The sequence below is a fragment of the Taeniopygia guttata genome, chromosome 1A (assembly GCF_048771995.1).
Source record: "Taeniopygia guttata chromosome 1A, bTaeGut7.mat, whole genome shotgun sequence".
Taxonomy (NCBI): Eukaryota; Metazoa; Chordata; class Aves; order Passeriformes; family Estrildidae; genus Taeniopygia; species Taeniopygia guttata.
Window position 1 is genome coordinate 49,743,495 of NC_133025.1, and position 21,214 is coordinate 49,764,708.

Consider the following 21,214-nt stretch of genomic DNA (forward strand, 5'->3'; position numbering starts at 1 on the left):
GCTTTTGAGCTGAGAAACCAGTTGGAGCATGTAAACTGGTACTGGATAGACAGGAATTCCCTTCTGGCTCCAGAGCCTTCCCAACCCAGACTCAGCACCTGCCTTTCCTTCTCATGTGCTCCCCAAAATTGGGGCTTAGCACCAGGCAGAATGTAGTGAAGGGGTCCAGGGCTTGCAGCCACTTGTCATGCTAAATGCACCTTCTCCCAAAGATCTTCCCAGTCCTCTCTGTCCTGTTTCATTTAGGCTTCATCCCAGTGCGCAGCAGTCAACCTTGACCTGATATGTTCCATTTGCAGTCTGGGACCAGGAGGAACAGGATCGGGGTGAGCAACAGCTCAGCTGCTTCTAGGCAAGAACAGGCAGTGTCCAGCCATACCACATCATTGTTCCTGACTGCTGTTCCCTTCTCCCTCCAACCCTTTGGGCTGTGGAGTGAGTCTTCACCTGAAGAAATGATGAGACCATGTGAGCTGGCCATCAGCCATGGCATCATGTGCAGAGGGTGGCTACAGAACTCACTGTTCCCAGGAAAGCACACTGGACACATTTCTGAAAGAGATCTGCTGTAGAGGAGTGGCAGCCACCACAAAAGGAGAGAGGTGGAGAAATCAAAAACAGGGAGAGAGGCAAGGGAGGCTCAAAGTGCAGAAAGCAACATCAAGCACTTGAATGGAAAAAGAAAACTGATTCCCAGCAGTGTTGGCCTTCCTCTTCAGTTACCCTCAGCACAGAAAAAGGGATGGCCTTGGAGCTGAGCTCTGGCAAGCTGAAAAACAGCTTCAGTGAGCGTTAGAAATACCATGTCACCTGGGAATTAAGAGTGGGCTGGACAAAGCAAAAAGGAAAGATTTACGCAAACAGACGTAGGCAACAGAAAAAGAAGAAAAATAAAGGAGAGATCATGGTTCTGCTGATGCATATCACAGCTCTGCAAGCTGCCTGATGTCACCCAGCCTCACTCTACAATGCCTACAAGCACTGGCTGGGGCCAAAAGTCCAAAACACAACTTCCAGCACCATGCATGGGGACAAGTGAGAATACCAGAGGATTTTGTAGCCCAAGCAGGGCTAAGGACACCTACAAGTGCCATAACAACCTGTAATTGTTTCCCAGCTTCAGTGTGGAAGTCTGAGTGTCCCACAATGTCACAGCTTTCCCTAAACACTTTTTTCTAAGCTTCCCAATTTTCACCTTCTTTTAAGAAATTACAGGTGCAGATCTGCCTCACATTAAGGGTTACATATTCAGGATCCACACAGCACTAATAAAACACCATATGTAATTAAAGAAAAGGATGGCTGTTGCAGTTGCTTAAAGTTTACTGTGAATATTGAGCTGGGATGATGGCAGGTCTCAGATATGACTACAGGATCATGAAGGAGGTGTTTGAGGAGTTCTGGGGGACTTGAACTCAGTTTAATGGATCTGAATGAGCGAGCTCTCTCTGCCAACATGAAACCATCTCAGTGGGGATAAGGCATGGGCATGATGATCCTGGAGGAAAGCAAAACCACTGTAATGTGATCAGAAAATGTGATGCAAATATAGACTTTTTTTCTTGCCTCTCTAGCCCTTTTCTAAGACTTCTTCTTGGTCTTGTGCAACAGTTCCTCTTAGAGGGGTCACATCTAGGGAATGGCCAGCTGTTGCCAAAATTTCCTCCTCCATTAGCTCCTTCTGAACAGAGACCATGGCACCTTGTACCTGCTGAGTCCATGCTCTGGCACGATTGGCACCTTCATGGTCCCTCTTCCTGGTGTTCTCTCCTGGGGCTTGGGTCACCTCACTGTTGCCTCCATAGAAATCTCCTGTTCTGTTGGGAAAACCTCTTTCCACATCAACCATATGGATTTTCCTTCCAACCCTCTTCTTCTTCTTTTTCCTGATCTTGTTCTGGAAGAAAAAGCAGGTGAAGGCCTGCTTGAAACGCTTGCGGAAATGCTTGGAGATGAGGGCGTAGACAATGGGGTTGAGGCAGGAGTTGGTGTAGGAAAGGCAGTGGGAAGCCAGGCGGAAAGCGTAAGTGGCCCGGTTGAAGGGAAAGTGGCCAAACCAGAAGCAGAGGATGACCAGGTGGTGGGGCAGCCAGCAGAGGCAGAACAGGATGGCCACTGTGACAATCATCTTGGTGACCTTACGCTTGGCTTTCCGAGACTCTGAGATTCTTTCTATGGGGTCCACAGAAGTCCACAAGAACTTGATGGTCCTAGAGTACGCCAGGCTCACCACAGTCACAGGCAGCAGGTATCCAAATACAAATGTGAGGATGTCCAGAACCTTTCTGCGCTGGTCCTCCCAGATAGGGACACAGATGGGCACACCATGGTAATGGATTATCTGGTAGTAACTGAGGTAAGGCCCTGCAAAGAGCAGTGACAGTGACCAGATTACCACAATGGCCACTCCCGCATTTCGGGACGTGCGGAGATCCCGGGACTTGAGTGGATAGCGAATAGCCAAGTACCTGGCAAGGAGGGGAAGGAGAAAGAGAGACAAAACACAGCATGGGTGAAATGAGGTATTTCTCCTGCCCTTTGGAGCTACCATCTGTGTACCCCTTCCCATGCAGCCACCCACCTCTTCCCTCCCAAATTTTTTGGGAGTGAGGGTTACAGTGAATTCACAGAAATATCAGGGGCATTCCAACAGTGGGCCTGGAGTCTCTATCATACACTCTGCTGTGTTAGCTCAGGAAGGGCAAGCAACGTATCTTTTGAACAAGGTAAGAGAAGGATAGGGGCAGGCTTCTCCTGTTACTTCTGAGTAGTGTTGCTGCTCTAGGGGTTTTGCTGTTCTTGCTTATGCATGGTGGACTCCCCTCCTTTCCAAGTGAGCGCTGGGTAATTAGGCTGAGAGCTTGGCTTGGTAGAGGGGGAGGGCATGGGGAGCTGGGGAGACAGGCTCTGCTGGCCCTACCTCTGGGGAGACCTAACCTGCTTCTTACAAGGACACCCAACTGGGTAAGTAGTGTCCTTCCTCCCACCCTTAGCTCAAGAGTGGCAAACACAGTGTCCCTGAGCTGCAGAACTCAAAGGGAAGGGGACACTTACCTGTCAACAGAGACAGCAGCCAGGGTAAAGCTGCTAGCATACATGGTGAGGTAGATCAGGAAATGCACAGCCTTGCAGGCAAAAGCCCCAAAGAGCCACCCATCCAGGGTGTAAATGGTGGCCTGGAAAGGGACACAGAAGATGATGAAGCACAGGTCAGCCACAGCCAGGTTGAGGATGAAGAGGTTGGTGGTGGAGTACTTGACTTGGCCATTCCACAGGAGCACAGCCAGCACCAGCCCATTTCCCACAGTACCCACAAGGAAGATGAGGGAGAAGATGATGGGCACAATAATCCCTGCTGCTCGTAGCTCTGGGCTGTCAGAAGAGATGTTCAATCCCCCTGGCATCTTCCTGTTACACTGCAGGGACCTGCATTGGGAGAAAGGAATAACAGGCTTCAAGGTGCCTGACCCCAGTTTTTGACACTCACGTTTCTCCCAGAGATGCCAGTCCCAAACAGCTGGTTAGATGATGCCACCAAGATCCTCGTGACATCACTGGCAAGAATGCTGTTGTAGTCAGTCAGCCTACATCTACCTGGCTTGAGTAGAGCTGAAGCCTCTTTCTCCTGCCCAGGTTCACTTTACCATCAGAACATCTCCTGTGCTCCCAGCACTCCGAAGGATCCCTCCTGCCCTGCCTCCTGGTCTCACGCACATTCCTCCTACATTCCCAAATCTGCTAAACCCCTTGGCATTGCTTGCTTTAGTAGGTCTAAACCCTGGCTAGTGTTCAACAGGGTTTGGCCACAGGGCCATAAGGTAGGAGGCTCCCATGGGCTGCAAGTGCTCCCAGCACACTCAGCCCAGGGCTGTGCCACCTCCCACAGCAGGGATCCGATGCCTGGATCACACCCCACAGCAGCAGCACCCCAACACATTCCCACCCCAAGGGAACGCCTTAAGCTGGGACCCCCTCACCCAGGAACTGGCTGCTCCTTGCTCCCTGTGCAGTAGTTATGCTCCACAGAGGAAAGGCAACTAAATGCACCTTCTCCTGATGCTGAGAGGTAATCAAGGGCTGGATGGTGGCAGGTAGGTGAGGATGGGGAGGAGACCCTGGAGCCACCTGAAATACAACGTGATGATCACTGTGAAGAAGCTTGTTATTATCACAGCTCAAGGTATTGCAATTTGCTGCAAAACTTCCTCCAGCCCTGAGTAACACTGTGCTCAGACAAGGAACACCAACAGCCTATCTCTGAATAAGCCTTCTCCGTGTTATGCTATCATTAGAACAAATTGTCCTTCTCTGAGCAAAAACAGAGAAGGAAAGACACTTTTATCTAGCTACTGTTGACAAGCAATTAACTCGGTTTTGGGTCATGCCAGCTCCTTCACTCCATGCTCTCCCTTCCCTCAGCTCATGCCACTTCTGCTTCCCAGCTTCTTGGTGTATCACACCAAGAGACTGCCCCTGCCCCTCTGTCTTTGGTCCCCTCTGTCCTACTGATAGCTACCCTCCAGCTTATCCATCTGGCCCCATGGGATCTCCTCACTGAAGCAGAGGAGCCCAGTCTCCTTCTGGGCATGCAAAATGCAACAGGGTGTCTCTGCTCAGGGAGCCTGAGGCCACCTTTCAGCTTTGGAAGCTGTACTCACCTTTTTGAGGAAGGGCCTGCAGCTTTGACACTCGCTGAGGGGGAGACTTCCAGTCCAGCTCACACAGTGGTAGCAGGAGGATGCAGACCACAGAAGAGTTTATCTGGGCAGCTCCGTCATCCCAGTCACTCCTGCCCGGTGCTCCGCTGCCTCCCTCTGCCCACCACCAGCTCTGCTCCCTCTTCTTCTGGAGCTCCTCTCCTCTCTCTCTGACTCCCCCTTTTCCCTCCCTCTGCTCTTGCTGCTGATCCATAGTTCTCTGTTGTTTTTTTTTTCCCCTCTCCCTGAGGTTGGGTTTGGAGTTAACTCCTCTCTGCCCAGCTTTCCTGCAGGCTCAGCTCCTCCCTGCTCCTGCTGAGAAGGGTGGCAGAGAGAAAGCTCACTACTCTCTGATGGAAAAGGAAGGATGGAGGGGGAAAGGGTCCCTTGGACCTCAGCAGCCACCTCTCAATGATGGGTGCTCAGGATGTGTTGTCCAACACCTCCAGGGAATGTAAATATCCCACAGCTGTGAACCTCATCCCTGCCCCGTCCCTCAAATATAGGGTCCTAAACCCTCTGGAGGATGAGAGGTAATTGCTGTTACTAGATGTTATTAGTTAATTGTTAGTAGCACTGAGCAGATTGAGCCTCTCCCACAACATCTGACCTACGGAAGGAGGAGAAAGCATGTTTTGAATTCCATCCAGTCCAGGTCTGTACTCCACCAGCACTTCAGTATGGGAGGGAGGACAAGACCTCCAGAGGTCCAGCTCCATCACAGCTGCCTAGAGACACATGGGGGCTGGCTGATGTGCCAGGAGAGGACAGTGACCCACGAAGCCCTGCTGCTATGTCCACCCTGGTGGCAGGATCTGTGCCCTGAGGACTTCTAGCTGCACTGAGTGCAGCTTGGTCATCCTTTCTCAGCAAGACACAAAGGCCACCAGCTTCCCTTCATTGGGAAGGTTGTGGGTACCTCCTCCAATGAAGGTGCAGGATATGGAGAAGGAGGTGCTGGCCCCTTCCCCTCCACAGCAGCCCAAATTATTCCCATTAGCGCAATGACAGGAGAGACCATAAGGCTTCTTTCTCCCCGCCACCTGCCCCTCTGGTGGGAAGGAGCGAGGTGTCCCCGCCAGCTCCCTATCAGCCGCTGTAAGCAGGGAAAAGGGGAAGGCCATGCCTCGGGACGCGGTGATAACCCAGGGGATGCGGCAGAGTACGAGCCTGCAGCCGGGCACAGCCTGTCACAGCGCTGCTCGCCATGGAGGGACCACACCGCAGCTGCCTCCTCCTCCTGCTCTGCCTGCTCCCACCACCACCGGCCATCCCAGGCCCACCGCCGCCTCCGGAGGAACCCGGGCAGCCGCCGCGGCCGCCGTCCGGCAGCGCGGACCCCGCGGCCCACCTGCTGCGGGGCCAGCCCTCGGCCCCGGCGCGGCCCTACAGCCTGTCGCTGTCCCCCGAGGATTATCGCTACGCCCCCAAGCCCCGGCACCTGCGCCCCGGGCGGCTGCGCCGGCTCCTGGGCTCGGCCTTCGACCCCTTCTGGATGGCGACCGAGGAGCCCCGCCGTCGCAACGGGAGCGTCCTCGAGGAGAGCCTGGAGTCCGCGAGCAGGGACTTGGCCGAGGGCGCCGGGCGGTATCACCGCGAGCTGTGGCGAGAGGCGGAGGGGCTGGAGCTGCCCACCCTGCTGCCCCCCGCCCCAGAGCTGCCCCCAGAGCTAGCGGGGGCCCTGGCCCGCCGCCTGCGGCAGTGGCTGGTGGAGCGGGCCACCTGCCGCCTCACCTCCGCCTGGGTCGACCTGGGCCCCGTCTTCTGGCCCCGCTGGGTGCGCCACACCAGGTGCGAGACCGGCCCGCCCGGCTGCTCCTGGCCCCCTGGCATGAGCTGCCGGCCCGCACAGCTCACCCGCATCAAGCTGCTGGCCTGGCACTGCTGGACCCCGCCGCTCCCCGGGCCCCCAAGCTGCACCTGGCGCCACATCCCCTACCCCGTCGTGGCTGCCTGCAAGTGCTCCTGCCGCTGAGGGGGCTGCGGGGGGCTATGGAGGTACCCCCGCTGCCTGTTCTTGCAGCCGAAAGGCCTGAAAAGGCAAACGGCTGCCTGGACTCGCCCTCGGAGGTGGGGGGAGATCCCTCGGAGAAATAAACCTGCAGGAAGGAAGTGGGGATGGCTGTGGTCGTTGCTCTGTCTCACCAAAACCCCTGGGCGGGGGGTGCCGCTGCTTCCCCCCTCACCCACCAGTGCTGTGAGGCATTAGCATCAGTGGAGGCCCTTGTGCAGCATTTATCTCCAGCAAAGGATGAGGGATGGAAAAATTATGGCACTGAACGGCAGGTTCAGACCCCGTTTGCAACAGCCCCAGCCGGCTCAGCCCAGCCGGGGCATCCCTGCCTGCCTGGGTGGGGCTGCAGGCAGGGAGCCAGGGCAAGGGAATTCCAGCCAAAGGTAGAGGTGGGTCATTGCTGCTCGGGGTGGAAGCAACAATGTGGAGAGGGGCTGGAGTGAATCAGGGAGCAGTGAGGTAGTTTGGGTCTGCAACAAGGCAGCCTAGTGAGAGTAGAACTGGGAGGTGGGCCACAACCCAGGGCTGGAAGCATTTCTGGGGCTAGGTGTGTATAAAAATGGGATGAGGTAAGATAGTCCCATACTTCGAGGTAAAATGGGTGAAATATGTGGATCCCCCACCTATCCCACAGTGCAGAAGGTGACAGGTCCAGACTCGGGACTGCCTGAGCAGCATACGGGGTATGGGGTAGGTCAGGGAGCCCAGGGTGGGAACTGCATCCTCAAAAAGTGGCATCTGCCTCTACATTCCACTCAGCAAAACATCCTCTGCTTTCTGGGATAAAAGCTGCCTACAGCTGTAGATCAGACCTAGGCTGGAAGGCCTTGAAGCAATAAAGAGCAGGAAGATGTGCCTCAATTCAATATTAACATGATGCCTCCAAGTCAAGAAGTATGGCATTATTCATTACCAGTGTGCCATCATCTGACCCTCCTGCCTCCCTCGGATTCCAGAACTACACAGTCTGTTCCCCAGACAGCTCCACAGCCTGCTGCCGAGCTTGGCCTTGAAGCAGGCAGAGTGCAGGGAGTTGGCTGCTGAGGCACCCAAGAGATACAGAGGTGAGAGGGAGGTCAGTGCGTCTGGTGAGAAGAGGAGCAGAAGAGCGAGCCCACAAGTGCATGCAAAAAGAACTGTGAGCATCACAGGAGGGAGGCTGCTCTTGCTGCTCCGACCTGTAGCTGAGCAGAGAGACCTCTGTAGGGCTGCTCTGCCAATGAGGAGGACTTGAAAGCCGAAGCAGGGTTAAAGTGCTTGGGTTGTCTGCTCCGAGTGGAGTGGAGGCATCAGCAGGGATGCCTGCAGAAGGCCAGGGGAGAGGGGGAGACCAGGGCTAGGCACCAGCAGGAGGGAAATGTGAGGGAGGGTGGTACAGGTGTGCAATGGAGGTGTGCGGGTAGGGGGAGCAAAGGGTGCACATGCATTGGGCTCAAACCAGCAGTGATTCAGTTTAGGGTCTCAAACCTCCCTATACCTGAGCCCATCTTGCTGAACTTTCATCTCTTCCAGGTCACACAAGGGGCCTGAGAGCAATCTCCCTGCCTTCCCCACACCAAAATACTGCCTGTTGAAAAGGGTTTGCAGCACTGCGAGGGCCTGGTGCCACAGAAAGGGATCTCCATATCATAGTTTATCAGCAGACTGAGCACAGGGCCTGTGGGGATGGAAAATTAAACAAAATCAGCACACAGTTACATGACCAGCTGTTCTAAAAGGGTTTGGCTGCAGTCCTATTGAACCTACAAGACACATTTCTCCCCTGTCCTTTACAGCTTTACAAAGCCCTACGGGTCCTGGAGTAACAGCTGTGGTCTTCTGCAGTTGCTCTGGCTCAGGTCAGACATATTGCCCTGTAGTTTGTTCCCTGACAGCGTATTGACACGTAAGGACTTCAGAGCAGGTCTCTGCTGACACGACCCAGTGCTCCAGCACTCAGGCACAGTACACTCCATTTCAGCTAGAATCTGTCCCTGGCTGCAGCTACTCATTCAGCACATAGACAGCTGGCAGGACACACAATTTCTGATCTGGAACAGAACTGATGCAAACAAAGCAATCCTAAGAGATGCCCAGGTCCCACTTGTGCCTTTTTGAATGCTGAAATACTACAGCACAGCTAGGAGGAACAAATCTAGAAATTCCTGCCATATGGAAGAAAGTTAAAGGTTTCTGTCACTTGCTCTGCCCCTGGCCTCAGCCTCAGTCAGATGCAGATCCTCTCAGCATGCTGCTGGCCTCTGCCTCCTCAGCTTGCCCACTGCCTGATGGCCTCTCTGGGGCAAGATGTCTTTCCCAGGGCAGGTTTGGGACCACTGAAGCAATTGGCAAAGCCTAGTAGCTGGGGACCAAGCAAGCCTCACATCTAACACCTGAGAGTGAAAAGGAGACAAAGGAGCACCAGAGCTTTGGGGGGCCCATATCCTCTTTCCCTAACCAGCTGCTGGTAGCACAGGTTGCAAAAGGTGTAGGAAACACCCCTGCCTCAGTGGGGAATTGCAGCAGTCAGATCTGCCAGGGCGATGCTGCTGGACCCACAGGACAGCATAGAAGAAGCAGGCAACATCAGCAACGCTGTTATTTCCATCAGCAGGAGACAGCGGGAACTGCAGCGCTTCACCATCTGGACTGAGGCTTCAGGAAAGGCATAGCAGAGTGTCTGGTCACAGCATGAGAGGATGGGGATGGGGTGCAGCTCCTGGATGAGGAAATAGGAGGCAGACAAATATCCGCTGCACTGCAGGACACCTTTAATGACACTTTTAAGTGCTGTTTACCAGTGCTACTGCCAGCATGCTGCAACAGCCAGCTGGCTGACTCATGTGACACAGGCTGTGATGCCTTGAGGAACGGTCCTGCTTTTGGCAGTGTGCTGTTCAAGCCTTTTCCCCCATCAGAGGCACTTGGTTGTGGGCAGGGATGGCTCTGAAGAGGTGTTTTCTGGCCCCTCAAGACAGCGCTCCGTGCTTCCGTCCCACCTCGGTGAAGGCTTCCACGCAGCGGTCGATGTCCTCGTCGCTGTGCACGGCTGAGATCTGGACCCGAATGCGCGCCTTCCCCTTGGGGACCACGGGGTAGCTGAAGCCAATGACGTAAATGCCTGGGGAGGAAATGCAGACAGAGTCAGAGCTGGCTGGGACAGAGACAGGCTGAGGTGTCCTGGGTGACAGAAAGGCTCCCCTCCCAGTAACCACTTCCAGCCTTCAGGGTTTCCAAGTGCCATTTGCTCCCAAGCATGGAAATGAGGCTAAGGGCCAGCAATGGGGATGGAGTCCAGCCTAGCAGGACAAGAGCATTAATGTAAATCCTCTCCCTAACTGAGAAAGAAGGTGCAGCCAGCAACATCTGGGGGAGACCATGAGGACATTTGCAGCTGGAGGGGGAAGGAGTACTGGATTTTGTGCAGGAACATCTTCTGAAGGAGGGCACCACCGCCAACTATCCCGTCCCTCAGGGAATGTGTCTGCATACTGAGCTCCCTCCCCAGATCACCTCTGTTGAGCATGTCCTCTGCCATCACTGACGCCAGCCGAGCATCCCCCAGCATGACTGGACAGATGGGATGGTCTTTCCCCGAGATGGTGAAGCCAGCTGCCGTCATCTTACTTCTGAACCTGGTGGAGGGAACAACAGGATGAGTAAAAACTTCAACAACCCTGTCCTTGGAGACCACTGCCTTTCTTTCCCCTGGGAGCCCTGCCCACTGAGAACTGGGTAAGGTTTGCTGCACTGTTCATCTTCTGTGCAGGGAAGAGATCTCTCCTCTTAGAGTGATCTCCTACCATGTCCTGCCAAGCATAATGAGACTGCAGATCCTTGAGGGGACAATGTGCCCCAGCTCAAAGAGTATCCAGATGTGACACATCTGCCTGACACAGACAGGCAATCCTGCAGCCTCCCCTGAGCCCTGACTTGCAAACTGTCTTCACAGTTATCACTGGGAAAGGAGGGGTGAATACATCACAGACAACTCACTCCTAACAAAGCTGCCCCTGCTCCCACCCCAACACGGCCCCCTCACCGTTGGGTTTTGGCAGCCATAGACTGTGCAATGGCATTGCTCTCCATGAGCAGGTCCAGGGCCTTGGATGCACAGCCCACCACGGCAGGAGGCAGGCTGTTGGAGAAGAGGTATGGGCGGGAACGCTGGCGGAGCAAATCGATGAGGGATTTGGGACCTGTTGTGTACCCGCCTGCAGACAGAGGAGAGAGAATTAGACAAGGCAGCCCAGGGTGACCTGTTTAGAGTGAGGTTTCTTGATAAAGCCAACCTGGCACCAGCAGCAGGAATTTAGGTACAAACCAGGTCTAAAAATCATAGCTGATGCTTTTGACCAAGAGTTTCCACCTTGACCCCAAAGGCAAATGCATGAGAAAGACGACAATGTAACAGGCACAAGGCAGGATCTCCCTTAATCCTGCAGCAAAATCACAAACCAAGCCTTATGCCACCAGTGGAAAAGGATAATATGCATTTGTTACTCTATCATTAGGCAGAGGAAGGAAATGCAGGATCGATGTTGTAGAGCTCTTTAGGGCATGCAGTACGCTGGACAGGAAAATGCCTTCACCTGCAGCTCCTCCAAGAGCTTTTCCCAGAGTAGAATTGATGATGGTGACTTTGTCCATCACTCCCAGGAGCTCATCAGTACCCCTGTAGAAAAAGGAATGTTACGTTATCAGCTGTGCCAGCACACACCAGGGAATCTGCTGGATACCTCAAGGAAAACAATGCACTGCCAGCCAGGTCTCTGGCATCCCTCCTTCTAGACAAGGAGGAATAGCCCCTTGAGATAGTTCAACCCAAGTGTTGACCTTCCTCTGCTGCAGAAAGCCTAAGCTGGGACCTCACCAAGTAAGAACATGTGTTCTTCATCCCTTAGAGATGGGAAAGTGCTCAAACTTCCCACACAGAAGTTTAATAGTCCAAACAAAGGACCTGCCAGGAGAGGTGGTGCCCCGATGAGATGGTCAAACCATCTGTTACACACTGAGAAGCTGTCACTTGGGGATGGATCACTGCTAAAGTATCTCCTTTCAATCCAAAGGTGAGGTGCAAAGCCCTCAAGGAGTCCCCACACAAAAACACGCTGGCCATCAGCAGCTTAGTCCTTGCTTCAGAATCAGTCAGGGCTGGAGGAAGAAACAGGGCTGAGGCAGTCACTTACCGCCCATTGGGTCCCAGGAATCCTGTGGCATGGCATTCATCAATGAAGACCAGGGCATCGTACTTCTGGGCCAGCTGGCAGATTTCCCTCAGGGGCGCGATGTCACCATCCATGGAGAAGGCACCGTCAGTGGCCACCAGCCGCAGGCGATGCTTCTATTGGAGGGAAAAAGGCATCCCCAGGGGTGAAGATGTCACCCTGAGGAGAGGGGCTGGCAGAGGCACACACTCACACCCCTGTATGGAGAGGATGTACCTAACTGATATGGAGGGGATTTGCATCACAACCAACTGCTTTGCCACCTCGCCTTTTGGCAAAAACCATGCCTATTGCATGGGAAAGGGCAGAGCTCACCCTCCAGGACTGGTTACTGCACAGGCAGCACAGCTAAGCAAGTGCCCTGGTGTTGGGGCGGGAGCAGACCTCCATACCTGCGCTTCCTTCAGCTTGGCCTCCAGGTCCTGCATGTCCATGTGCTTGTAGCGGTACTTGTTGGCCTTGCACAGGCGGATGCCATCGATGATGGAAGCATGGTTCAGCTCATCTGACAGCACTGCATCCTCTGGGGTCAGCAGGGCCTGGCCGTGCCAAACAGAAAGGATCATCCTTTGCTCTGGATGCCAGCTCACCGAGATCTCCCAGCCTCCCTCAGTACGGAGAATAAGGCTGTGATTGATCCCAGCTGCCACACCTCTCCTAGCACTGCTAAACTTCCCTTACTAGTCACCTTATTCCCTGATTTCTTTATGCCAGGCTCTTGCTTGTGGCTTCTGAGCTCAAAATCTCCCTCCCCCTTTCCTAACATGTGAGATCACCCCCGTCCCTCACCTACACTTTAAGGGTGCAGAAAAGGGAGCCCTCCCCAAGAGCTGGAGCTGGCTGGAGAGAGCAGAGGTGAGGGTGGTTAAATGCCTCTGTGTGGCTTCCCTGGTGCAAGCACCAGCCACTGCTATCTTTTCTGGTGCATAGAGCTCACAGCAGAGCCTCTAGAAGGCATGGGAACCACATTGCTGTCACCTCCCTTCTCCATGCACAACACAAGGGAAGCCTTATGAACCTCAAAGATACCAGCGTTGGCATCAAAGCAACTGGCATAGAGAATGGCATCTTCCCGCTGGTGGAAACGTGCAATCTTCTCCTCCAGGTCCTTATGTATACTCTAAAGAGAAGAAAGGAGCACGAGTCAACAGTGGGGCAGCACAGGTTCTTGCTTGCCCACTGCTGTTAAATGCTGACTTGAAAGGGCTTGAGACAAACAGGTTTTATCCAGAAAAGAGATGTGCGTGGGAGAAAGTTATTCATGTTCAGCAAATGCAGCCCTAAAGTATGATTATGGGTTGGGATGCCAAAGCTCAGCAGGGAGACTCCAAGCACCCCATGCACAAAGGAGAAGCTCTTCTTGTTCTTTGCACTTAATCAGGCAGGATTCAAAAAAGGCTCCAGCAGGGATAAACTGGGCTGGGTCTGATGGAGCCACTTCAAGTCAGGTTCACTGTAATTTTGACCCAAAAGAGAGAGAAAAAGACATTTATTTTCTCAATTCAGAGGGGTGTTCGGTTTCTTTGCTCTCAGGTGTTGTAATGGTTTATATTGGCGTATTTCCAGATGCTTGGCTAGCGGGGATCCGGCAGGCTCCTTTTCTCACCGGGCCACATGTAAGCTAGCAGTGTGCACGCACGCCGAGTGGAAGTGTCGAGAGGGGGGTCCACGTGGACACCCTGGGAAAGCCCCGCGGAGAAGAGGATGCTGCCCAGTACCTGGGTACCGCAAATAAAGCGGACGGAGCTGAGCCCAGCGCCGAACTTCTCCAGGGCCTCCACAGCGGCACGGATGACCTCGGGGTGGCTGGAGAGCCCCAGGTAGTTATTGGCGCAGAAGTTGAGGATCCCTGCGGGAACAGAGAGAGAGAGAAGCAGGGGCATGGCACCGAGGGAAGGGACCGAGAGCTCTCCTTTCCCTCCCCGCCGCACGCACCGGCGCCGCCGCCCGCCAAGCGGAGGTGGGGACCCTGTCGGGAGGCGATGACGCGCTCGCTCTTCCAGGTGCCGGCGCCGCGGATGTCCTCCAGCTCGCTCTCCAGCCGCCGCCGCAGCTGCGCCGCCGCCGCGCCCGACGCGGCCCGGGGGGCGCCGGCCCCGGCCCCGGCCCCGCGCAGCGCCCGCACCGCCACCGCCCGCCACATCCCCGCGCTCCGCCCCGCACGCCCCGGGGCGGGCCCGCCGCCCCACCGCCGCTAATTACCCACGCGTTCATCACCGACCAATGCACATCGGCCGCCGCGGTGCCGCCCCCGCCGGGCGGGACGGGCGGCCGCCGCAGGTCCAGCGGCTGGGAGCGCTCGGCCGCGTTCTCCAGGAGGCGTTCGGCGTCGTCTGTGGAGGAGAGGATCTGTCCCAAGGAGTTTAGGCACCCCAGAGACAGATATGTGATGCCCGGAGTCTGAGGGATTTTGCGGGAACGCCATCCATGAGATTTAGGAACTGTAATGGGATCATGTAGTAGGGTCTGAGGGATTTCATAGCAATAGGGCATCACGGACCTCAAGGATCGACAAGCCCAGGAGCATTAAGTGCCTCTGCCTTCAGCACAGGTGACTTGAATCCTTGCACATAGGTGGTTTATGGGTGCCCACCACTAGGGATAATGAGCCACGGGTCTGTAGCATGTAGGTGTATCAAGCTGAGGTGACCAACAATCCATTGGACAGAGAGGTTTAGGATTTACCAGGTGAAAATTAGAATACCCAGAGGATTTGAGCACCTCTGGCCAAATGTCTTTGTAAACTACAGGCTCAGTGGCTTTAGACACAAAGGGTCATAGAATGATAGAATTGTTTGGGTTTGAAGGCACCTTAAAAATCATCAAGTTCCAAGCTCGTGCCATAGGCTGGGAGACCTTCCACTAGACCAAGTTGCTCAGAGCCCCATCAAAACTCAGGAGTATTTTTAGGGATAGGGCATCCATAACTTCTCTGGGCAGCCTGTTCTGTCTGGATTAGGTATCTCCTTCCTCTTCTACAACTGACTGGGGACTTCTGTGGCCAGAGTGGTTTAGACCACTCATTCCAGGGGAATTAGGCATCAGGCTCTTGAAAGGTGTTCAGGGTCTTCACTCTAGGTGTTCTTGTTGCCTTTGATCTAAGGGTCTTAGGAAGAAGAGCCCACAGGGATTAGGTGCATCCAGACCAAGGATTTCAGTGTCCTGAAGTACTGAATTTGGAATCCTTAATGGCTAAAGGACTCAGGCACCATTTGCCCAAGCGATTTAGGAAGAATAGGCTGAAGGATTTGGGAGCCATCATGAGAGGGTGAAGATCCTGGCCTTATGAGAGTTAGACACAGGAAGTCCAAGGGCCCTGGGCATCCAGAGCCCCAGGGATTTTGGAGCTCATGGCTCAGGTGGTTGGGGATCCTGATTATCAAGAAGTTTATCTGTCTCTAGCCAAGAGGGATTAGGCAGCCCCTCCCTGAGGCTCAGACCCTGCTGGGCAGTGAGGCCAGCCCACAGGCTCCCTGCCAGCCCTGGCTGTCAGGATCACCCAGCCCAGCCCAGGGAGGGGCTCTGGCAAGGGACAGGCAGGCCCTGGAGTTGTGCCAGCCCCACTGGGCACAAAGCCAGAGCCCTCCTGTCGCAGCAGAACTGAGCCCAGCAGTTCTGCCTCACCCTGCCCACCACATCCCACCTGCAGAGCTGTCCACTGCCTCAGGATGTTCCTCCCTGGGGAGCAAAGATGCATATGGCTGTGTCTGTCCTTTCTCCCCACAGTGATCCCACTTCCCACTCCATGGACACCTTCAACTCCTTGCAAGCCCATGAGGACAGACTCTGGCTGCACTCCATCTCCCCTGTCCCAGCCTTGCCCCAAAAGTCCCTGCCACCATCCAGCTGTGCTGAGGCAGCTCCATAGGCAGGTGGGCAGCCCTGTTGTCTCCAGCACCAGCTCGACCTGACACCCAGCAGCCCAACATTCCTCACCTCATCCCCACAGTGGGGATCTGCAGCACTGGATGAGGGAGCAGGGACCCCTCTTCCTCCTCCAGGGAAGGCCAGCTTTCACAGCCATATGTTCCAGGTTCCCCACCAATGTCTTTGCCTGGCCCCAGCAAACACATAAACCCCCCAGGAGCTGAGGCAGGACCAGGAACTAAAATCCTGCACGACTCCAACAGGCACACAGGGTCACCATCACTCCCAACACACAACAAGCAGTCCAGCATTAACAAAACCACCAGACACACATGCAAGAAATTTCCGAGATATCAGAATAAAAACCCAGACCAGTAACACTTTAAAATTGTTTTTTTTCATTCATCAACTGCCTTGTTTCAGCTATTTCAATTCATGAATAGAGCAATTCTTTATAAAATGCAGTAGAAAGGAGTAAAAACAAAGGCAACAGCTATTTACAGAACCAACGGGGAGGGTGCTGAAGCGCCTCTAGACTTCTCACTTCTTCTTGGGCGACTTCCTGGCACCGGACTTGGCTCTGGATTTTGACCGCCTTGCCTTCTTGGGTTTTGATGCCTTCAGGGACTTGGCTTTAACAGTCTTTGGCTTCTTGGCTTTCTTCGGGCTCCTCGACTTCTTCCTGGCCTTCCTGGCGGCAGATTTGGGCTTCTTGGCCGGGGACCTGGCTTTCCTGGACCTAGCCGTCTTCCGAGGCGAAGTGGATCTCCTGGCTGCCTTCTTCCTCTTCCTGGAAGGAGACCTCTTCGCCTTGCCGGCCTTGGCTAGGCGGAAAGAGCCGGAGGCACCAACTCCTTTGGTCTGCTTGAGGACTCCAGCGGCCAGCAGGCGCCGGATGGCCAGCCTGATCTGGACGTCGGCATTCTGGCCCACCTTGTAGTTGCTCTTCACGTACTTCTGGATGGACTGCCGGGATGCGCCACCGCGGCTCTTGTCGGCCCGGACGGCTGCCGTGACCATGTCCGAGTACGCGGGGTGGGCTGCCGGCCGCCGCGCTGACCGGGCCCGCTTGGGCTTGGTGGCCGAAGCCGGTGGCAGTGGGATCGGGCTGTCGCTCATGGCGAGTGCTTCGTCCCGCGATGCCCTGCTATGCCCTCACTGCTGGCAGCGTGGCCCGCCCGGCCTGGGACCCCCGCCCCTGGGCGGGGAGAGGCTGGAAGGGAGCGGTGGGTGGGTGAAGCCGCAGCAGAGCCAGCGCCGCTCCGCCGCCGGTGCCCCCGCCGGTGCCTCTGCGGCCGCGCCCGCCGCGGGCTCCCTTTAAAGCCGCGGTGCGGACCGCGGGGAGGACTGCCCCGCGCCACCCGCCGCCCGTGTCCCCGCGTGTCCCCTGCCACGCCCTGACCCGACCCGCCGGGAGCCACAGCGAGGGACAGTGCGGGGGACACTGCGGAATAAATAAGAGCATTTGGGGCAATACGTGGTGGGGACAAGGAGGGACACTGGTGGGATCAGCGGGGGACAGTGAAGAGCGAGGACTTGTAAGGGACATTTAGTGGGGCAGCTTAGGTACAAGGTGCATTTGGAAGGATATTGTGTAGGGACAAAGAAGGACACTGGGGGGACATTGGGGATGCCGGTAAGACAGGGACATACATGTCAGAGATATTCAGAGCAACATCAAGAGATGCAGAGGGACACTTAGGGAAGAAACAGGGTAAGGGAGGGACATTTAGGGGCAACACAAGGAGACATGCTGGAGAAGTATCAGGGGACAAGGAAAGATACTGTGGAAGATATTAAGGGGGCAAGAAGGAACACTAGAGATGACACTGGGCACGGCACCGAGGAGAAAATGGGGAGCACTGGGCACAAGTCAGCTCAGCAGCAATATCCCATGGCCAAGTGCCACTACTCCCTCTTCTGCCCCTTTGCTCTCCACCAGGTGCTTTAGGAACACCAGCTCAGCCCTTGCACGTAGGCGGTGAGGGGTCACAAATAACAGGCTGTCCCCTGGTTTTGGGAGACACACACAACTCAGTGTGCGAACAGAGTAGGGACATAGTGGCAATCAGCCATCCTTTCCCTGCTGGGTGAGCGGTCGGCTGTTCCTGGGAGATTAAATATAGCCACTATCATCATCTTGCCTGTAGGATTTAGATGATGTTTTCCCCTTATTTTTTAAAAACACACGGGTGCAGCCACCTGATGCCCGCCAACATGCCATGTGGGGCTCAGAGGTGAACCAAACCTCCCAGTGCTTCAGTTTACCATTAAAATACACAGTGAAGCACCTCTCAATAACTTCTGAGTTCCCTGGGTGTCCAGGGCCATGAAAACCACCAGCTAGGGACACACAGAAGTATACATCAATAAAACATCAATATAGATACATAAATACAAATATAAATAAAGAAATTGAAATAATAGCAATAGTAGAAATTGAGATCATAGAATCATAGGTTTGTTTGGGCTGGAAGGGACCTTAAAAATCATCCAGTTCCAATTTCTGTGCCATGGGTAAAGTCACCTTCCACTAGACCAACTTGCTCATAGCCCCATTAAGCCTGGCTTTAAACACTGTCAGGCATTCACAACTTCTCTGAGCAACCTGTTTCAATGCCTCATCATGTTCACAACAAAGAATTTCTTCCTAATATCTAATCTAAATTTGCCCTCTTTCCGTTTAGAGCCATTCCCCCTTGTCCCATCACTACATTTAAATAGAAATAGGAATCTTTGATGTGAAGACCTGGCCTGGAAGAAGACACTCAGTCCCCTGATGCTTTCCCACAGATGGAAGGACCAAGTGCATCTCCTTGAGCCTTCCTCCCTGATGGAATTTCTTCACATGCTGTATTCCATCTGGGGAGTGGGAAAGGCTCTCAGCACCTGCAAACCTTTTGATTTAATTGGGAGCAAATTGCTTCTAATTGTGGAGAGGAATAACCACCCTCCTGCCACCCTTGGGGTTTGCTTTAGTTAAGACCTAATAAATAAATGGCTTTCCATCCCATATGGAGCTCTGGTGGCCTCTGTGCAAGGCTTTGACCGGCTGGGGGACCTCTCATTTTTCCTGTCTAGGAATAAACGGCCGGCGCTGGCTGCCGGCACGTAGGCAAAGCCAGGCAGGCAGATAAGGCACCATCTGTTTTTATTTGCATCCAAGTTTGTAACCGTTGCGCGTGGCTCGCCCATGTGCCAGGCTCTGAGGGGAGATGAGGAAGTTTAGGAGGGGTTTAGGAATTGGCCCCCAGGGCTGCCTGTGGAGCCTGCAGCCCCAACATCCAGGCAGCAATTATCAATCCAGCGCAGGGATGGGGAGGCAAAGGTGGAGGGGGGGAAAGGCAGAAGGGAGGGACACGGCAGATGCTTTACCCAACTTTGGCCACCTTAGGGGTCTAATCTCACTCGTTCACCTGGGCAGCTCCTGCTGCTGATCCGGGCTGCTCATCCTCCTCCGGCGGGTGCCGCTGCTGGCAAACAAACATGCTCTCCCCTGTGTGTGGAGGTTCTGGCCCTTTCATACAGACTAAATCCCTAATTTTTAGTTAGTCAAACTAAGGGGAAGATCCTGTGCCCCCAAGCAACTCACTGGAGGGAAGGCACACAGGTAGTCACAGCTCATCAAGCTGCTGCTGGCTTTGCACATGGAGGGTAACCTGGTCACAGCAAACTCCCAAGCACCCCAGTTGATACTGGAATGCACCCACTGAGCCTTGCGCTGTTTTGACAATGCATCTGTAACATGAACTGGTCAGGACTGAGAGGATGAGAGGGTTTTCCAGTCCTTGGCAGGATGTCAGGCCTGGAGGTAGAAGGCAGATGCTGCCAAACAATGCAAGCCCTGACGCCTCTGGGAAGTGGGTCCAGTGCTTTTGGCACCTCACTGCAGGCAACACAGTGGACTCATCCAGAAGGAAGAGTTTTTCCCATAGGCACATGTGCCACCATGGCCATCTTGGGTTCATGCCTGTATTTTTCGTCACAGGAACTTGCCACCATGCCCAGGATTGGGTGGGTTACCCCCTGCACCCACTTTTCTCCTCAGGAATTGCTATCCAACCACTCCAAGCCTCCTGAGCCTTCCCTTTCTGGCATTATTCTGCAGAGATTGGGAAATCCCACATCTCCAACAAACCCCAGAGGACACAGCCTGGCAGAAGAATCCTCTCTGTAATCCTGTTTACCTTCTCCTCCCTGTCTGCGCTGAGTTCAACCAGATCCCATGGGGATTTACACATTTGCAGCTGCAGATTTTGTCTTAAAAGGTCAAATCATGTCCAGTGCAGATCCATCGGGTAATAGCCCCTGCCTTATAGGGGCAGGACAGCTGCTCATAGGCCTTTGAGAGCACCAGGGTACTTCGGGCAATTAATGTCAGAGATAACATTTCATTTTACCGAGTTTCCATTTCAGAGAGACTCAAAATCCCCAGCAATGGGACTTGGTCTTGGTGGTACTCGGATCCAAGTGCTTCTGTGCTTTTTTAAGAGCAAAACACGAAAACTAGCTGAAGTTCCAGCTGTGCTCCTAAGAGTTTCAGTTCTGAGTCCCCAGTGTGCAATGCAGTGTGGTCAGCCCAGCATGAAGCCACTCAGCCTGGCCATTGCTAGGGACAGAGCAGGCTTGAAGGATACAAATAAATGACTGCTGGACTGATTACCACTGTTTTAAAAGATTGATGGGCTGCTTTTTAAGAGTGAGCTCCTTATGTGAGCTGGAGTGCTGGCTCCCATACAACCATGGTGCTGTAGAGCTGTGGGTTTTCCCTGTGCTTGAGGCTGGGATGTTTCTCACAGCCACAATCCAGCTGCAAGCAAGTGGATGGGACACAACCATCGCTTTGGGATGTTTTTTTGGGCTCTGCCAGCCATCATGCCTGTCACCCACGGGCATTTTGGTCATCTCCTCTTCTGGCCACTCTTCCCCTGCCCAGGTCCCCTGCTCCCAGGAGATAAGGATGTGGAGACGACGGGGTGACCATATCGCCTTGAGGCAGGCGAGACAGGCTCTGCCTGATTAACGCCGTGCCAATTTTGGAGGCGCGTTCCCCATGGCCCCTGGATGAAGGGATGACTCTACGCTGCCCGGGGCTGATCTGCAGCCACAGAGCCTCAAGGAGGGGCAGCTCCACCACATGTCAGGGGCACACACATTTCGCCTGTGCTTACGCCACACACTTATCGGGCTGAGCAGCCCTCGTCTGAAAGGCAGAAAAAAACAACACACCACCCCAACAAACCAACCCAAACACAAGATACCAAACTCTTCTGGGAAGGGATGGGTGAGCAGGGTGCTGAGCACTGTGCAAAGAGCAGTGTGCAGTTCACCCCTCGCTTACCCTCCGCTTGCCCCCAGTGCCTCACTTTTGGAGTTTACCCCTTCGGGAGTAGGTACAACTACACAGACTGCTGTTTGAGTGGTTATTT

The 21,214-nt window shown here is 54.4% G+C and overlaps 4 protein-coding genes across 4 annotated transcripts; 1 reads left to right on the top strand and 3 right to left on the bottom strand.

Annotated features, from left to right (window-relative positions):
- Window positions 1-1,307: 1,307 nt before the first annotated feature.
- On the bottom strand, window positions 1,308-3,404 carry GALR3 (galanin receptor 3). Its single transcript, XM_002195884.5, has 2 exons — window positions 3,055-3,404; window positions 1,308-2,468 (listed from the first exon to the last, which is right to left on the bottom strand). Exons 1-2 carry the CDS (start codon window positions 3,402-3,404, stop codon window positions 1,571-1,573), a joined length of 1,248 nt encoding a protein of 415 aa, XP_002195920.5. The 3' UTR covers window positions 1,308-1,570.
- A 2,500-nt stretch (window positions 3,405-5,904) lies between these two features.
- LOC100217677 (noggin-like) lies at window positions 5,905-6,814 on the top strand. Its single transcript, XM_002195905.5, has one exon. The coding sequence runs from the start codon at window positions 5,905-5,907 to the stop codon at window positions 6,670-6,672; it is 768 nt and encodes a 255-aa protein (XP_002195941.4). The 3' UTR covers window positions 6,673-6,814.
- Window positions 6,815-9,439: 2,625 nt separating this feature from the next.
- On the bottom strand, window positions 9,440-14,076 carry GCAT (glycine C-acetyltransferase). The gene is made up of 9 exons (XM_030263024.4): window positions 13,854-14,076; window positions 13,637-13,767; window positions 12,937-13,038; window positions 12,311-12,457; window positions 11,880-12,034; window positions 11,283-11,365; window positions 10,733-10,904; window positions 10,204-10,325; window positions 9,440-9,811 (listed from the first exon to the last, which is right to left on the bottom strand). Exons 1-9 carry the CDS (start codon window positions 14,059-14,061, stop codon window positions 9,660-9,662), a joined length of 1,272 nt encoding a protein of 423 aa, XP_030118884.4. The 5' UTR covers window positions 14,062-14,076; the 3' UTR covers window positions 9,440-9,659.
- A 2,084-nt stretch (window positions 14,077-16,160) lies between these two features.
- Window positions 16,161-17,099, bottom strand: H1-0 (H1.0 linker histone). The gene has a single exon (XM_012569247.5). It carries the CDS (start codon window positions 16,902-16,904, stop codon window positions 16,326-16,328), a length of 579 nt encoding a protein of 192 aa, XP_012424701.4. The 5' UTR covers window positions 16,905-17,099; the 3' UTR covers window positions 16,161-16,325.
- Between the last annotated feature and the right edge of the window lie 4,115 nt (window positions 17,100-21,214).

Coding starts and splice junctions, on each gene's coding strand:
- H1-0 (XM_012569247.5), bottom strand. CDS start 16,904: ATGAGCGACAGCCCGATCCCACTGCCACCGGCTTCGGCCACCAAGCCC.
- LOC100217677 (XM_002195905.5), top strand. CDS start 5,905: ATGGAGGGACCACACCGCAGCTGCCTCCTCCTCCTGCTCTGCCTGCTC.
- GALR3 (XM_002195884.5), bottom strand. CDS start 3,404: ATGCCAGGGGGATTGAACATCTCTTCTGACAGCCCAGAGCTACGAGCA. Junction 2,469..3,054: donor GCTGCTGTCTCTGTTGACAG/GTAAGTGTCCCC, acceptor CCTCCTTGCCAG/GTACTTGGCTATTCGCTATC.
- GCAT (XM_030263024.4), bottom strand. CDS start 14,061: ATGTGGCGGGCGGTGGCGGTGCGGGCGCTGCGCGGGGCCGGGGCCGGG. Junction 10,905..11,282: donor AGCTCTTGGAGGAGCTGCAG/GTGAAGGCATTT, acceptor CTCTGTCTGCAG/GCGGGTACACAACAGGTCCC. Junction 9,812..10,203: donor AGAGGACATGCTCAACAGAG/GTGATCTGGGGA, acceptor TTTCCTCCCCAG/GCATTTACGTCATTGGCTTC.